At 34.5% G+C, this 18,162-nt stretch overlaps 3 protein-coding genes across 5 annotated transcripts; all 3 read right to left on the minus strand.

The window, feature by feature from the left end:
• Positions 1 to 1,866, minus strand: LOC141646565 (zinc finger A20 and AN1 domain-containing stress-associated protein 8-like). Its single transcript, XM_074454437.1, has 2 exons — positions 1,727 to 1,866; positions 1 to 809 (listed from the first exon to the last, which is right to left on the minus strand). The coding sequence occupies exon 2, from the start codon at positions 797 to 799 to the stop codon at positions 281 to 283; it is 519 nt and encodes a 172-aa protein (XP_074310538.1). The 5' UTR covers positions 800 to 809; positions 1,727 to 1,866; the 3' UTR covers positions 1 to 280.
• Positions 1,867 to 3,219: 1,353 nt separating this feature from the next.
• LOC141646564 (serine/threonine-protein kinase Nek6-like) lies at positions 3,220 to 9,730 on the minus strand. Of its 3 annotated transcripts, XM_074454435.1 has the most exons (15): positions 8,893 to 9,730; positions 7,711 to 8,207; positions 6,550 to 6,701; positions 6,404 to 6,470; positions 5,845 to 5,910; positions 5,660 to 5,706; positions 5,502 to 5,547; positions 5,239 to 5,319; positions 5,052 to 5,094; positions 4,867 to 4,916; positions 4,697 to 4,778; positions 4,524 to 4,573; positions 4,375 to 4,448; positions 4,208 to 4,259; positions 3,220 to 4,078 (listed from the first exon to the last, which is right to left on the minus strand). In XM_074454435.1, exons 3-15 carry the CDS (start codon positions 6,678 to 6,680, stop codon positions 3,350 to 3,352), a joined length of 1,518 nt encoding a protein of 505 aa, XP_074310536.1. In that variant the 5' UTR covers positions 6,681 to 6,701; positions 7,711 to 8,207; positions 8,893 to 9,730; the 3' UTR covers positions 3,220 to 3,349. The 3 variants fall into 3 exon arrangements, with proteins under 3 accessions (XP_074310536.1, XP_074310537.1, XP_074310535.1); XM_074454436.1 differs by lacking the exon at positions 7,711 to 8,207 and having other exon boundaries at positions 8,893 to 9,703; XM_074454434.1 differs by lacking the exons at positions 7,711 to 8,207; positions 8,893 to 9,730 and adding an exon at positions 8,690 to 8,795.
• Positions 9,731 to 13,944: 4,214 nt separating this feature from the next.
• LOC141646567 (zinc finger protein WIP5-like) lies at positions 13,945 to 17,454 on the minus strand. The gene is made up of 2 exons (XM_074454439.1): positions 16,410 to 17,454; positions 13,945 to 14,782 (listed from the first exon to the last, which is right to left on the minus strand). Exons 1-2 carry the CDS (start codon positions 17,268 to 17,270, stop codon positions 14,345 to 14,347), a joined length of 1,299 nt encoding a protein of 432 aa, XP_074310540.1. The 5' UTR covers positions 17,271 to 17,454; the 3' UTR covers positions 13,945 to 14,344.
• Between the last annotated feature and the right edge of the window lie 708 nt (positions 17,455 to 18,162).

Here is an 18,162-nt window from a genome sequence, read left to right on the forward strand (position 1 = left end):
TTAGTACAAACCATTCTCACATTTATAATGCCATTTTTATGCATAACAAACCTAACTTACGAGAATGTCCAATAAAACCAGCACAGATAGGTAGAGATAATGGAGAGGAGGCAACAAGTATCACAAACAGAATGAATGACTTGAAAGATGCAAAGATGCCCTAAACGCCATTCCATTCCTTAACCAAACATATCAATTGTTTAGGACACCTGCAGATATATAATGCAATGCAAGTCTGGTTGAGAAAAACGAGAGAGAGTACATCAAACACTTGCAACCCTCAGATTTTATCAAGTTTCTCAGCCTTGATAACAGGGTTGGCCTTAGCTATAGCATCTTGCCCTGCCGTGCGGTAGTCAAAGGGGCATTCATGTTTGTCCGAATAGCGATGTGTGGCACAGAATAAGTTCCCACACCGGCAACTGAACCCGGTCAAACCCACCCTCTTCTTGCAGGAGGTGCACCTGCTTGGCCCTTGTTTGGGCTTCACATCCACACTCTCCTCCGACCCCGATGGGCTTGACTCTGGTCTAGTAATGGCTTTCAGTTCCACAGGTTTAACTTGTACATCCACAGTCCCTATTAGAACGGGTTCCTTATCACTGCCACTTGACGATCCATTCACGATGTTTTCAATAGATGTTGCAGCGAGTTTAGCTTGCTCCTGCTTCAAAATGGCATCTTTGTAGCACTTGGAGCACATGTTCATGGTAGCCACACTCCCGAAAAAGCCACAGTTATTGACACATAAGATTGGACCCTCCGGGGCTGCTTGGCATCCAGTCTCGTCATGGTCCATTTCTTGGGCTCTGCATAAAAGAAAATCATCGTAACAGCGAGAAAGAACAAGTAGATAACCAAACAAGCTCTATTCAGAATATCCACGAATCAGTTGTTTACTTGGTACAAACAAACACAACTCGCATCATCAGACCTTCCCCACTATATACATGTCGAGTTTGCAACGGGATACATGAAGACAAAAGTAGATAGGCTTAGGCAAGAGGTTACAAACTTGAGAGTGTAATTTAGCAAATATGAGAGAGCCATATTATTGATGTGCAGGCTGCCTTTACTGTTGACAAAATGCAACTTAAAACACCTCTTAGTACAATTCCATCAGCACCACGAAAGTTGAAATACAGGCGTGTGCGTGTAAGAACAGCACTACACGTTCCAACCATGCATGCACAATAGTGTATACTGATCAGAAAGACTTGCCAACAAAAGCCACCTGGGCCTTGAGCTCATTATTTCAAAACAATGAAAAATATACACACACACATGAAAGATTATCTCTTCACCCTCCAAACAATCACTTACGCAACTAATTCATACAACAAAAACGACATCTTTGGTCGATATTAGAGCAATTTAGCTTACGACAGACAACTTTTTACCAGTAAACCAAAGATTGAACACAAAGTTTTCACCTTTCGTCAACAATTCATCAAGTCACATCACAAACAACAAAACCCAAATCGTGTTTAAGCTAAACTACACGAAAATCAATGAAAAAATTAAAAATTAAAAACTAGATAAACAAATAATGAAAATTCGGAAATGAAAAACGTAAGCACCAAAATTAAATCCATGTTAACACAAATTGAACAAAACCAGACACGAATTTAAACCTCTTTTTATCATAATCAACCAATAAAATTAAAAACTAAAACAAAGTTAGGTATGAAAACGAAGAATTAAATTAAATAAACAAAATAAAAACCTGGAGAAAAGCGAGGAGATGGATCTGGGTAGAGAGAAAGGAGAAAAATGAAAGACGAAAGAAGGATTGACTGGATTGGATTGGATTGAATTCGCAAAAATAATTGATTAAGTTTTGTGTTAATTTGTTTTCCCCAATTTCTCTTACCCTCTTTCCGGGTATTATTAATCACACCAAATATTAGAGACGTTCTCTCTCCGCCAACGAAATCCTCCCCTCTTTTTACTCTTTTCTAAACCTTCTATTTCCTATTTTGCCCCTCTTTCTCTTCACCGGATTCTCTGTTGTACTCGGTATATATTCATTCGCGTATGTTTTACTAGGTTGTTTAAATTTTAAAATTAGAGTATTTGTTTATGATGCGTGACTTTTTAAGGAATAATATGCGTGTATAAATATTGATATGAGTTATATTTCTTTTTTAATCATCCCGTGTTGTGTATATAATATAATATTACTATGTGATGAGTAAGTTTCCATAATTTAGGAAGTTTATCTTACCATCATTTCCAAGTACTTATACTTTTTATGGAAAGATATTGCATGGTGTATGATAACCACGTTTTCTTACTCCTACTTGTTATAGTTTTGCTATTTAACGCAGGTGACTTTCTTTAGTAATTCAAATTGACCTATCAATATCTGGTGATCATATGTCTTTCTTTTATTTCCTTATTTATTTTTTTCCGAAAATCATTTAATTTTAGGGAAAAAACAGAGGAATAATAATAAAAAAATGATAGGGAAAGACCAATCATCAAAGTAAACGAATGATTGAGACATAGGAAATACTCGTTACACTATAGCCGTACTGGAATTATAGGAAGATATGCATATTCTCGCTTTTCTTGGAGTGAAAGGTGATATAATTTGCACCCGAAATTCAGGAATCAATTGTGACTTTTGCAAACCATTTCTTTAGTATGAGGTTGGCGTTTTATTTGGTTGTTGGTGTACCAATATGTATGCATGATTGCAGGAATGTTAAGTAGTCGTATAATAAATTGGTTACGGATATAATGCATGTATAATTATATTTATACAGGTTGCTTGGGATTTAATCTATGTCAATATTTATATAGGTTGCTTGGGATTTAATCTATATCAATATCACCTCCTTTAAGCTAACAATTTGATTGAATAATGATGATTGATTAGGTGATTAGAAATAGAGATGAATTCCCGCTATTATTTGCGTTTGAAATATGATGGAAACCTAATTACCTGCACTATGCTTTAAAACAATAGGCAACAATGTTTTAAAACTAAAGTCACAGTATTTTAAAACAGTAAGTCAATCGACAAAATTTATGGAGTATGATGGCAAATTTTATAATGAATTGTTCAAAAATACTGTAGTTTCTTTAATTTGTGTGCAATATTGGGGTAATAAGGTTGTTGTAATAAGCTCTCTAACAAGCCGAGCGTGTGGCGGATTTTGGTGAAATTGGGAAAGGCATGATCTGATCCTGGTAGCCTTTTGACAGTTTGAGTTCATCAAAAATAATTCAACGCAGAAAAGAACATTTGGTTTCATTTGTACAATGATTGACTATTGAGTAGTGAATGTTTAAAAAATTTGAGGTTACGGGTTTAACATATATAAGAAACCCCTCCTTAATGCTACCTTAATGTATCTTGTTTCGCGATATTCATCAAGCCTTTGGTGAGCCAAATGGCGGTCTCTCTAGACGACACAGTCTCTTCACCAAATGGCCTTAGTATCCCCGCAAGCTCATCAAACTTTTCCTGCTTAAGTAAACGAGCACATAGCTCCAGTAGCGATTCTAGGGCTTCTGCTCTTTCATCAGGTTGTATACTTGTCTCAACCTTAACAATCCCCTTGATAGTAGTTTCTTTATCCTTGCAACTTTTGTCAACACCTTGAAGAAGCTTTTCCAACATTTTTGTGACATAATCAAAAGCAAGTTTTTCTGGTTCATTATCTTGATCAAATTTGTAATTAGATTTCAACATTTTGAGCAAGTCTTGGGCTACATCCCCGTCTTTCATTTGTTGGATGTACGTGGAAATGACTCTTAAGCCCTCTTCAGCCTTGGTAATTCGGTCAGAACAGCTAGTTGGATCGACCCTTTTGGTCTCGACCTTTGTTTCTTGAGAATCAGAGGATGATGCCTTTGTGGTGTTGTGAGCAATTCTGTTATCAGATAAGGGTCTTGTTTTTGCAACTTTTTTACCATTAGGTAGGTTCTTAGGCTTTCTTGTGATGCAGGGAATATTGGGCTTAGTGTTGCTATTGGCTTCTGATTTTACTGGCCGGAATACAGGTGATGATGTGTGGCATTGAGCAAGGTACGGCTGCAAGTGTGGATCTCTCAGCAGCTCTGCAGCCTTCCAGCACCAGCAAAAACATGCAAATTAATATTACTAGCACCAGCTTAAAATACAAAACTTACTTTATCATCCAAATTGAGAAATTCTTCATCAAGTTTCTATCATCAGCTTAAAACATTTACTTACTGTTGGTCGATGTTCAGGGTTCTTTCTTAGCATCGTTTTGATCAAGCGTTTCCTGCACATTGACAGTCAGTAATCCAACTTGTAAAGATAAACAAGGCAGTAAATACAGAAATTGATGGAAAAAATGAGAATCTGGAAATTTGATCGAGTGATATATCTTGACTTACAGTGGTGGTGAATAGATAGTTGGAAGAGGGGAAATTGTGGAGCGGTATATTTTGTTGACTAGGCCTGCCATATCCTGTTTTAACGACTGACTGGAGTGAGTAGATGATGTTGGCTAAGTGAAAATATGAATAATTGTCATCCTACTTACCGGTGCTCGGAACGCAGGTTGATGCGCTGCTATTTCAAACATACAGCAACCTATAGAGCAGACAGCCAAAGTCATCAGAAATGTGTACATTATTAAATCTATAGTAGAGTAATATGCTATGTAATATTCTCAATAGATAAATCCATTTTCAGCTAGCTTTTCGTGTTTCATACCTAAGGACCATATATCAGATTTGTAGCCATATGGTAACTCAGAAAGGATTTCTGGGCACATGTAGTTTGGACTACCAACAATCTGTATAATATTTAAGTAGCAGTCAATTTTATGAGTTAATCAAGAGAAAATATAAGCTGATTGAGGTCTTCCAAAATAATTGTATTACCGAATTTGTAAGATCGTCTTGGCCAAGAAGTTTTGCAAGGCCAAAATCACCTGTACAATATCAGCAGGTCTGGTCAGAAAATGACTACAAAGGAGTACAAGTTTCTGAAGTAACACTACTTGTACTATTACTTTAACTTTAAGCAGAATCTTCAAATATGCAAATTTATAATGTCTAAGTCTCACCTAGCCTGATATCATTGTCCTTGGAGAGAAATATGTTGGAGCACTGAAAATGAAGTGTAACAGAAGCATCTTATTAGTATATGACAAAATGGGTGGTTGATTCACGTTCATGCTGAAAATTTCCTTATTTCCGTCTGTTGTAATTTTGTAAATAGTAATAATTAAATAAGTTGAGAAGATGGAAAACCTTGATATCTCTGTGCAAAACGCGGTTTGAGTGAAGATAATCCAAGGCTAACAGCAGCTGAGTTACCCACTTGCAAACTTTCTGTCAAATAAATGTCACAGAAATCTTGGTAAGGTTTTAACATTAAACACCGACGACAAAGCATAGTTTCCACAAAACATTGAGGTTGGCAAACATTAGTTAACAGAAAAAACTCGAAAAGGGAGGTAGAAAATTAGAGAGATACTTCAACAGTTTTTAGCATTACTGATATAAAAATTTACCTCCTCTGGAAAATATGTTCCTCTGGCCTTCTTAATCATCTGTTCCCTGAAATATCAGAGATTAATTTATTTTCACCATGCGCTTTAGTTTGTAACTGAGAAATAGTACACTATATATATGAGTATATGTTACAGTGTATGATGAAATCCTAGCTTACATGTCGCCTCCTTCGCAGTAGCTTGTCACTATGCATACGTAACAATCCTGTGGGCAGATCAAACGATAGTTCAGGCATTACTTTGTATAATAAAAGCCTAAAAACATCTCTGCAATGGACATCTTACACTGATACAGTAATACATGAGCATTTTGCATATTACAGAAATGGGCAAGACATCTTACCTTCTCCACCCATGCATCTTTATACTCCACCACATAAGGATTGCTTAGTTTTGCAATTATGCTCATCTGCATGAACAACTAACGATTAAACACAAACAACATTCGAGCATCAGCAGAAAGCTTACTAATTCCTTCCGTGAAAAACATGTAGGCACAACAAGTCGAGTTAGATTGCCCAATGATAAAATCAAATGCCGTAAGCTTTCACTTCAAATTAAAACTCGAACTTCACCTCATCCCACCGGAGGACCAATCAATACATGTTTTCATTAGAATGCGACATGACTTAAATTTTTGTCAAGATAAAAACACGGATTTGAAAGGGCTAACATTCATTGAATACTGGAACATGACAGGAGGAAGAAACGTAACTTACTAATGTGGCTGTGCTTTCTATTTTATGATGAAGTACCAACTGATCACTATTCAATTATCGACCTAAGTATATTATAATCATCCATAAGCGGTGTAACTTTAGGTACAGACATCCAGGGACGTTAATTTTGCCACCGTTGTAAACTTGTAACAAGAAATCAAGGTAAGAAATGCAGAATCTAACCTCCTGATGTGCAATTCGCTTCATTCTTTCAGTACGCTTAGCCAATCTGGTTTTTTTCAACACATACCTGCAAAATCAAACAGCATTCACAACTTTTTAAATATATGTCAGTCACATTGTTAAAAAAATAAGACGAAAGATGTCACCTTTTCTTTTTCTCCAATTTATGAATAACAAGATATGCAGTTCCAAAAGCTCCTTTACCAATCTGCTCAAGCATCTCATAGTCTTCCATTTTGGATACAACTCGATCAATATTAATCACATTGTTCTCCATCGGTCAGAACAGAATTCTTGTCTAGGATGACAGTAGTATCACAATGTAAGAATTCTTCTTACCATTTTCAGATTGTAATAATACGATGACAGTGAATAAATGATGGAAGTGTGAATGTTTGAAGAGGGAGGTTAATTCATGGAAGAAACATGATTACATGAGGAGGTTGCATTAAAACTCATGAATAACAACCCCACTACTCCAGAAGATAAAACAGTAGAGCCCATACGACACGACGACACAAGTACAAGAAAAGTAGAAAAAGTATAAATATGTTAATAACATTAATTAATAATACTTAATTAATCATATGATTAAATGTATAATAATGTTGTAATTAACTCATGTCTACAAAACAAGTAATGATTAGAGAAGTTGGAGGAGGAAGAGATTAAAAGAAAAGAAAAGAAAAGGAAGTAGCTAGAAATATTGAGCAAAAAAAGGAAAATGGCAAATGACAGTTGTGTGCCAAACTAAACAAATAAGAGAAGCAAAGGTTATAAACAGGTTGAATAGGTAAAGAGGAAGTTGTGGGGAAAATGATTAAAATCTCAGGTGGTTGGCAGGTCACAATCTCTCAACTGAACTTGCTGATTTGCCTATGTTATCTACTCTTCTAATTCCCTAACCTTCTTCCACTTTTGGTAGCTTGGAATTTGGATGACCAAACTAAATCAATTCTTATATCTACATTTTCGCTTTATTCTCTCTATATATCGGGTCGACTTCAACTACTAGCTATAAGCCGAATTTCTTGAAACGTTTTCTAAAAGATTAGGAATGGAACCCAAAACTTTAATCTTCACACGAACAAAATACGGTAGCATGTAGATATGTGCAATTTTGATGCTGATTAGGTCGGAAAAGGGCTTATATCGACTTTTGATTCGCATCCACATATATATTATTTAAGTTTTGGAATACAGGAGATCTTGAAAGAAAAGAAGCAAAAGAGCAATTAATGAGTACAAAAAAATTAGAGTTAAGGGTAATTCGCATCAATTTGTATGATGAATGATGAGTAACTAACCTGATGGATTCTCTAGTATTTGTTGCTATTCCGCTGTCACATCTATGGTATGAACGGAGTATGAATTACACATTCTTCATTACCTCTGATTTGTTATGTTATTATTATTAGTGTATGATTTGTTAAAGTAGTAATTAGTGTAGGAGATGAATAGCAAAGAGCAGTTAATTTATAAACAGTTGGGATATACTTGGACTCTACTCCTCTAGGATTACTTATTTTCGTTATATTAATTAATTAAGGTTATTATTATTATTATTGCTGATCACAATGACTTTGGGTCTTTGGGAGGTCTACTGAAAAGTGGCCGAGCCAGAATTCGCATGTACAGGGGTGAAAAATTCCCGCGAAAGCAAACTGGTAATATAATGCCAATCCAAATATTTAGAAATTAGCAATGTCCAACAGGGGGTCAGTAGTTGGGTGTCAGTAGTTGAGCACCCCCTACCGGCTTGCTCCGCTAGGACCAAATTAAACAGCAGAAGCTCACAGCCAACCTGTTTGCAAATTGAAATGATACATATTAAACCATTCGAAAGAACCATTAAGTCCTCCTCGAATCAATCACTTATGCAACTAATTTACCCCCAGAAAACGGTCAAAATACAGGAACTAAAAGGCAAACGAATGGAAAGCCATCAACATTCAGGTGTCCATCAAAATCCTTAACATATAGTAGCTTGGAAAAGTAGAAAGAAAATGCATATACAACACAAGTATTTACCAAAACGCAAAGAATGAAGCACAGAATTTGGAAATCACTGAAGCATACATAGTAATGTTGCTGCTATTGCTCCAACTATAATGTTATGTAATTGCCCAAAGTATAGAATAAGAGCGTCTTAGATGGACGCCTTTTGTAATGTAATGTTATTGCTCACAAACTACCTCAGACATTTACAGATTCAGAGTAGAACAAAAGACATGTTTGAAAGTTTAAGATATAATCCGAAGTAGCGCGCCCTGAAAGAATGCATACCCAAATTGAGACAAACCCCGCTCCCGATTGACTACCTATTTGGCAGGTCTGCACGAAAGGAAGGACAAATGCAGCAGAAAAAGCCCAAACCAGCGTGTAAATGTGGCTTGTATACTATTGATGGCAGCGACACAGTTTCCCCAACAAATAATGATTATTCCTCACAAAATAGTTGAAATGAAGAAGAAATAAGAGAACAAAACCTTGTCCTCCTTATAATGTGCCAAAGCGTACTGCAGAAACTGACTGCCACCATCAAAACCACATAAACAAATACTCCAGCGGCTGATAAAGAAATTGAAGCATCATTACTCCAACTTACACTTATCAACACCGGTATTAGATTCCAATTTGCACACAGGTAACTCTTTATTTCCCCTCACTTCCTCTCCAAATCTCCTCAACCTTTCCTTTTTCTCAATATACACACAATTAATTAACGCAATTGCTAAATCCCGCACATCATTTTACTCAATCCCGCACATATTGCCATAATCTTCCATAATTGCCCTTCATCTTAAAAAAGAATTAAAAAACTGTTCTACCTTCTCTCTAAACCTAATTAATCAGTTAATCGTTCCACATGGAATGTAATTCGCACATTATTAACACGTAATCTCGCCGTTTTACCAACAATTTTATTATACCCATCTTTTAATCGATTTAGTTGATGTTTTTTTTATAAAAAATGAGGATTTTTACAATTAGGGTTTTGATTGGGTTGGGTTGTTGAAGGGATGGTTGTGGGGTCATGAGTCTGGACTAGGGTGGTCGGAGGGAGAGCGTCGAGTGGTGGTTGTAGTGGTAGTGTTGCTGCAGGTTGTAGGTGCGGGAAGGGGGTCGTCGGCGCGGGGAGAGAAGCAGGGATGGATGGTCGGCGCTAGGCGGTGAGGAGCGGTGCTCAGCGGCGCTGGGAAAGGTTGTCAGGGGTTGGGGATTGTGGTTTTCTACGTTTATTGTTTTTTTTTTTCACTCTTATTTATCCTTCTTTCTTGTTTTCTCCTTTGGTAAGTTGAGAAATGAGAGGGGCACATTCGAAATAAAAGGCAAAAATGTATGGAATTGAGTAAATTATTGTGCGGGATTTAGCAAATTCTAAAAGACACCCCCAATTTTGGCGCCAAACATCAAAACCTAATACTCCAGTTTTATCAATCTTCCTTATTTTCCTTTTGACTCTATTTTCCTCTTTCCTTTTTTTTGGTTATCTTTTATTTATCTTCTCTCCTAAAAAGTCAATAATTTCTCCTACTTTATTCGTTTTTTATTTTTTATTCATTTTTTATTATTATCTCTCTCCACAACTACGCTACTTTATCCATTTTTTATCATTTTTCTTAATTTTAGTGCAAAAAGCAAAGGGGTCTGTCCCGGTCATTTGATGTCCTATTTTATTTTTGGGCGTCTCAGTCAATTTTGTCATTTATATTTTAGGATTGTATTTGATGAGCAATTTAATCATTCACACTCAACTTGTTCCACTTGTCATCTTATAATTGCCTCATCCTCTTTCTTTGATCTTTGTGCCACTAAGATCAAAGAACAACAACTGACCGGGACCGAGGAAGTACACAAAATTTCAAGTCTATATAATACGGAGTATTCATAATTTTAGAGTCGATTATGAGCCGAGCCTATACTAGAAAACAGCTCGGATAAGCAGCTTTATCGGGCATATATTGGCTTTCGGGTTAATCGAGCATTTAGGGCTTTAGGCCCAAAGTGCTACTGCTACATTAGCTTATTTTATTAACAAAACAGGTAGATTCAACAAAATCTTAAACAACCCTCTTATAAAACTTTCATATAATTTAAAATTGATCTAAAAGAATAATATCTCAAATAACTTTATTTATATTATTCAAATATAAAATATTAGATTATCAAAATAATTTTTTTCTACAAGTTCATTAACTAATTTACGTAGTTTAGTTAATTAGTAGTACATTTTTCACTCATTATAATACTTTTTAGTTTTTATACCTTACTTTTCATTTGCCTACTCCTAAATAAAAATTTGCAAACCTAATTCAATTTTGGCTACCGCGAAAAGGGTGGGAGATGGAGGAAGAGCTTGGGTATTAGTTTTGGAGAGAAAGATAGTTTCATAACTCATTTTCCATCCACCAAAGAAGTGTGAGAATTTGGTTATAATTTTGTCGCAGATCGATATTTATGGTGAACCAAATTTCAGCATATTATTAATTAGTCGAAAACTAGCTTACTCGTTAGTGATCGATCACAAATATTTTTTAACCACTAACACTCTCTAAGTCTTAACTTTTAGCTTGCAAGATCTATTGGTGACTAAATATCTGAAATATGTGACATGCAATTTAAAACAACACTGAATAATTCACACTAACATGAGCCTCAACCTAGGTTGCACCAAAACGGACACGGACATGGACACGGACACGGACACGTGACACGAAATCCCATGAAATTTAGGACACGGAACACGGCATTTAAATTTAATAAAATATATATTCTATAGTTATATATGTGTGATTTTATTTTTGAAGAAGTATTGAATATTAAATTTAAATAAGTGAAAGTAAAACTTATGTTAATTATAACTCATTCTCATTCTCATTTCCAAAACCAAAACCAACTTATAATCAATCTATTTCGATATCTCATTACTAGTCTAAATAACATCATTTATCTCCAATTCAACTTGATTCCGTTTGGAGGCCAGGTGTGTCCAAATACCATGGACACGGCTCAAAATACCATGGATACGTGTCGGACACGTGTTGAAATAAAAGATGTAAGTTAGACACGGCTTTACAAGTGTCCGACACGTTTTGACGTGTGTCCGACACGGGTGCCCGACACAGAAACGCTGATTAGGAGGAGTGTTTGTGCAACCTAGGCCTCAACAAGGTGCTGATACTTCTCTTAACTATTGCCCTTGATTCCCAAGTTTATGAGTCATTATTTGTAGTTATTTGGTTGTTGATTTTATTGTAATTTTTTAAGTTAATACTTTTTTGTACGTTAAATAACTTTGCATTTTTTTTCCCGTAGATTGTTATTGTGGGATTCTCTCCTTTTTCATGATCTTACTTAAAATAATCGCTCTTTATTAGTATAGAAATAGACTACAACCTTAAAATATCATAATACAAACTTATATCAGGATTCAAAACTATCATAAATCATTCTCATATATATGACAATGTACGTTCTTAAAGAAGAAAATTAATGAAATCGTTTTGGCAATTTGTTGAATATCACAAGCAAATTTTTTTTTTTTAAAATAATTATTGGAATAAGTAATTGAAAGGAGTTTGTTGAAAGTTGGGAGTTTGGGAGACAAATGAATGGTTGCCATTTAGGTGCTGCATAAGTTTGATGACAAGAAAAAACAAAAACAGAAAGAGAGATGACAAAATCCTTTAATTGAAAAAACAAGACCTAAATGGATCTAACAGTAGACAGCCCTGGTGAGAATAAATGAGAATAATAATGCATAAATTTGACAAGACATATCAAAGAGGATAAACCAGAGTTAACAAGTCACACTGATGAATACATTACAACTTTATAAAGCTGCCACCAAAATCTTTTCCATCTTCTCCTGCCTCTATTATATATCATCTCTCTACGGAGTATTTATTTACCTTTTTATCTAATTTTAATTTAAAGATTAATTTTTTTAAAAAGAGACCTTGGTTAAAAAACAATGGTATTCCGTATATTTATAATCACAGGAGGTAGAATTAGAAAGATTACTACTCGTAAAGTAATTCACACAAAATAAAATCCCACTGATGAGTAGGTACTATTTTAGACCTCTTTTTCTTACTTTATTTCTTGTCTCTTCATTCATCATCTTGCATGTTCTCTCTCTAATCATTTGATAGGAGCCTAAACATAGTTTAGGTAGTTGCTGATAGCAGATAATTGAATGAGTTTATTTATATACTATTGCCTGCATCTATTTTTCTCAAACTTTAATTATTCTTTCCCAAATACGAATCATCTCTCAAACTGATCTTCTTCAACTAACAAGTGGAGTGCATTTTTTTTGCTAGCATGAGATATCACAATCAAAACTGGGTAAATTTACTACCCTATTTTATCTACCAACTTTAATTGCCTTTACTTGGTTAGCCTACATACTGCCTATATTGGTTTCACTCATACGAGTATATATGAGTCGATATATGAAAAATGACACATTAAAATTAAAGAGGTTTTATTTAAGCTATTTATAATGGAGAAAAAAGGCCCAACGTAACAAACGAGTAAAGATTGGACCGAATTATTATATTGCTATTATGATTTTTCTGGAGATTGGTTGGTGTGTGAAGTGTGATTACTGATTAGTAGCATTATAATATGGAGTATTATTATGGATTAGTAGCATATGTTTGTTAATGATGGCAAGCAATATAGTTAAAGTAAACAAAAGCTAGATAAGGAGTGTAATAATAATAAGAATAAGAACAGCTCAATAATCTCATATTTACGAGCATACAGTTCCTTGGCTGAATATATTCATGTCTTTTACTTCATTATTATCGCATGCATGCATTGCATATATAAAATTAAAGGCAGTGGCGGATTTAAAGGTGTGGGCTAACAAGGGTGCTCGTTCCCTCTGCTTGATAAAAAATTCGAAAGTTCTAATTAAAATTTTGAATTGCCGTAAAGCATATTCTGGGCCCGTCACTGATATTATTTAGCCGTCATAATTATTTTATATACATGCATGTGAGTTGTGACTTCCATAGTTCCGTGCATGATGCATCGAATTTTTTGGTTAATTAGTGTTAATTAGCAAAATAATTAGGGAATTAACGTTCGTTTGAAACTATTTGGGTTTATGGTGTCCACATCATCACTTGTATTTTTTTTTCGTGTTTTTAGGTAAAGCCGCTAAGAAACTTAGCGGCTTCTCCTCTTCCCTATTTTATAAGCCATGAGAAGCCATGAAAGGGCAAAGCCGCTGAGAACCTCAAAGGTTTTTTTGCACTTTTAGAAAATAGGGAAGAAGACAAGTCATGAGAAGCCATGAAAGGGCAAAGCCGCTGAAAATCTCGGCGATTTTGGTATTTGTTTTTTGCATTTTTAGAAAATAGGGAGCCGCTAAGTTCCTTAGCTAAAAACACGAAAAAAAATACAAGTGATGACGTGGACACGATAAACCGAAATAGTTTCAAACGAACGCTAATTCCCCAATTATTTTGCTAATTATCCCCAGTTAACCAAAAAAATTCAGATGCATCATCACTCATTATGCATACTAATAATCCTAATCACTTAATAAAAAACAAAAAGGGGGAAATAGATATGATATGGGATCCAATGACATAGTAGTATACAAAACAACCTTGAAGCTAATAACTTGACTCCTTTACAGAGACAAGGAGATGAAACCTAATAGACATGTAGTAGTGAGAAACAACATAGAGCAGAAAATAAAATCAAAGACACCGGCCTAATACAACTAAGCTTACCCTAACAAATTACCTAGCTCAAAATATCAAAGGTCCGGTCATACTTAGTTTCTTCACTTTGAGGAAACCATAGACCTACCAATGATCGTAAGTACTAGAGGGGTTTTGAGACGGGAGTCGGACCTAATGGACGTACAAGGTAATTATAGATTTGAAATGGAAATACTGGTAATTTTCATATATTTTATTGAATGGAGTCATTGTCTTGGTCAATATCAGAAGCGGGGTCGTCCTCTTCATCAAAGCAATCAATACCATAAGCGGAATGAGAATGTCCAAAGGACTTAATATGATCCTTAAGAGACCTCTTATGCTTAAAATCGGAGCCACAAGTGCAATACCATAACTTGCCACAATTCTTCTCATGAGTCCTCCAATCACCTCTAACTGCAAATGCCTTGCCACATTTCCTACAAGCAAAAGGCTTTATTCCATGCTTTCTTTTGTAGTGTGTTTGGAGAGTTCGGAAGTCCTTCAAAGGCTTGGCTCGTGGGTGATCTATGTTGTTACGACATCCCGGTGCACAACAGTAGCAAGGTAACCTAAGCATGGCTGTTGGTTGTGTTCCTCTTAGTGATTCAGGTCCTTTACGATATTGTGATCCGTGCCCCCACATATGCATCTGTATATTAATTAGATAATCAATGTTAGATAGATGGTCATAAAACAAGGAAGTGAAACTAGAATGAGATCGAGTGTAACCAAAGGTCGTGTATATATATATGTCTGTAGCTACATCCTATACTATACATACACACATGAACTTTTCATGTTACTCTGCACGCAAAGTCGGTATTGGATCCCACTATTATCGAACAAGACATACATACATACTATACATACATGAATTTAAATAGCATAGACATGGCCGGAAATGTTGCAGCATGGACCATATATTTGGAGTTTGAATTTAGTTGAATAACTTATCAAGTGTTGTTTTCTACGTACTACTTTTATATATGAGTTTAAACTAAAGTACTATGATCGAGTTAATGTTGGACCAAACTCAAGTACATTATTACACTTATTATTGTTAGCAACTACTCCATGCATGCTTTAATTTTTACAAGTATATTGCTAGGGATGAACAGACTGAATGCATACTTTTGAAGCCGTAAATAATAATTCTAGTAAGTAAGAATGGTAATAAAATGATGTTTGTTAAGTAGAAAGTAGAATGTATGTGTAGTCAATTTAGAACATCATACTTATTGAGTTGTTTGAGGTAATAATAATGAGATAGTACATAAAGTGAATTTGTAATTTTACCAAACTCTTGTGAATTGTGATGATGATGATGATGTATGTCTGACTACTGACTATTTATCAAGAATGAAGCTAATTTAAGTAAGTAATTGGTGCAACGATTGACAGTGAACACAAACTTGAACAACACTAAGAATTGAAACAACAAACAAACATTAATTAATGAGTCACAAAAAAGATACTACTCCATAAATAAAAGAAAACAAAAAAAAAAGAGAAAAGGGGAATTCGATCAATTAGGCCACCTTGTCTGGTTCAATCAACTTAAAAGGGGAAGAAAGAGTGTACAGTTTGATGGACCACCCTTCTTCTGAGCAACAACATTCACTCACAGTAAACTCTTTTTTTTTTTTTTCTTCTTTTTCAAAAAACAATATTTTTAGACCACTCAAAGTCAAATAACATCCATCACTAACAATAACCTCGGTCCAGTGTATTAACCAGCATTAATTACCGTCTTAGGAGATGTATTCCAGTTATCGGATCGTTTCAAAATATCCATCTCATTATTAAAACCCTAACTTGTTGTGACTTTTAGCTAGGATTTCATGTTTATTTCAATTTCAACAAGCACAATTGTATTATGGAAAACCATAAGTCAAAATGCAATTGAGTCTAGTCAAGAAACAAAAAACAAACTTTCAAATTTTCAACATACCTTTGTTAACTACTACCATAACAACAATGTAAGACATTTTTGCAACAAAGTATGAGAGGAAATCATTATTAATTCAAGTAACAAAATAAATAATTAATTAATACATATTAGTTTTATATATAGACTTAAGGGTTAAGAGTAGTATAGTAGATTGGTATTAGGTGTATGTATGATTTATTTCCCCTTTTTATTTGGTTGATAAAACATCACCTATAAGGCTACAACTACCCATTGCTGATGGAGCACCATGCTAATGGTATAGATGTGGGTCAGATGTACGCAATCTTACTTGAAATTTGTAAAAAGAAAAGAAAAGAAAAGAAACCTGCATGTTGTTGTATCTATTGAAGGTTCTGAAGCAAAGAGGGCAAGAGAACTGAGTTGGTCCAATTAATATCTGAGCTGGTGTTGGGATCCAATACTGACCCTTGTTCACTGACCCTTGTTGAGCTATACTACTATTGCAATTATAACCACTACCACCACCAACTGATGTTGAATAACTTGATGCTATTGTCACTTCTTCTGATCTTTCTTCACTAATAATTCCACCACCCATTTCATTATTATTCTCATTCATGATCATCATCATATTATAATTGTATTTATTATTATTATTATTATTATTATTATGATTGTTGGATGTGGTGGAGGATGAAGAGATGGAGGAGATAAGATCAACTGGAGTATAACTTGGAAGCCCTAAATGAAGAGCAACTACTACATCACCATCACCATCATCATCATCATCATCATCATGATTATGATGATTGGATGACATGAGATGAGTTTTGTCAACTTCCATAGGTGCACTTGTAGAGGATAACCCATCTTCTTCTTCAAACATCTCATTAGTAACATCATCATTAAGATTAATATTATTGTGTCTAACTGGGCTTAAGCTAAGTAGTGGAAGAGCTTCTCTAAGAGGGGGAGAAGGAGGTGAATAATTTGAATAATTATAATTATAATTATTCTTCTTATGACTATTATTATTAGGGTTATTATTATTATTATTATTACTAAAAAAGAAATTAAAACTGTTACTATTATGAATATTATTAGGAGAGGAAATAGGATTAGTAGTAGTATTAGTAGGGAAGAAGTGATTGAGATTGGAGTAATTAGATGGATTGAAGAAACTAGTGGCATAGTGATTATGATGATTAAAGTAAGGATCAGACATGATGAAAGATACACAAATTAATTAAAGATATATGTAATTATGGTGTATGACTAGAGAGAAGAAAGGTGTAAGGTTATAAAAGGTAGTAATAAAAGGGGAAAGGAAAGGGAGAATAATCACCAAATTAATTTGATAGAGAGAGAATGAAAATGTAAGAGATGATGATGATGGAGAAGAAGAAGTTAGGTTAAACAAACTTTTGTGGGACTATTTATAAAAAGAAGGACAAAGGATGGGAACTAAAGGTGTGCTCTTGTTTATTACCATGGCAAAATTAATAATAATAAATAAAGGGTATTTCTTCTGTTAAGAGTAAAAAAAGGTGAGACAAGAAATCACTTGTGATTACTGATTTAACAATTTACCCCATTAAAAAAGCTTAAATTTATAAGAGAGAAAGAGTGATGGATGGAATAAAATACCAACAATGATAGAGTTACCGGTTGATATTTTGATTAGTCGTCTTGTATTAGACGGTTTTAAATTAATATGGGTTTGTCTACTATTAATATTATTAAGATATTAAGATATTTAGGTATACAGGTATTGGTGACCAGCCCAATTAATTTTATCAGAAACAAAATAAACAAACTACTAATTCATGAGAATGTCTCACATTGCACTTGTGTTAATAATTTTAATACCGATATAATTTATAACATCAAAATCGTGATCTTTATAAGTTAAACGCAACGATAATGATGTGATGAAAGACATGTTATCATGGTTCTAAAACTCAACTTCACCCGATATAAAAAAAAAAACATACACCATCAATATAAATCAAAGTGAGGAAGCAAATTAAGTAAGGCCATACACAAGGCCTTAAAATTAGGGCTAGAGGTCATGTCCTTGTTTGCTTTATATCATTTTCGCAAATAAATGTTACCTA

This window comes from Silene latifolia, chromosome 3, assembly GCF_048544455.1.
Source record: "Silene latifolia isolate original U9 population chromosome 3, ASM4854445v1, whole genome shotgun sequence".
NCBI lineage: Eukaryota > Viridiplantae > Streptophyta > Magnoliopsida > Caryophyllales > Caryophyllaceae > Silene > Silene latifolia.

Coding starts and splice junctions, on each gene's coding strand:
- LOC141646564 (XM_074454435.1), bottom strand. CDS start 6,680: ATGGAGAACAATGTGATTAATATTGATCGAGTTGTATCCAAAATGGAA. Junction 5,548..5,659: donor TACTGCGAAGGAGGCGACAT/GTAAGCTAGGAT, acceptor CTGATATTTCAG/GGAACAGATGATTAAGAAGG. Junction 4,079..4,207: donor ACCCTGAACATCGACCAACA/GTAAGTAAATGT, acceptor TGGTGCTGGAAG/GCTGCAGAGCTGCTGAGAGA.
- LOC141646565 (XM_074454437.1), bottom strand. CDS start 799: ATGGACCATGACGAGACTGGATGCCAAGCAGCCCCGGAGGGTCCAATC.
- LOC141646567 (XM_074454439.1), bottom strand. CDS start 17,270: ATGTCTGATCCTTACTTTAATCATCATAATCACTATGCCACTAGTTTC. Junction 14,783..16,409: donor ATAGATACAACAACATGCAG/GTTTCTTTTCTT, acceptor ATTAATATACAG/ATGCATATGTGGGGGCACGG.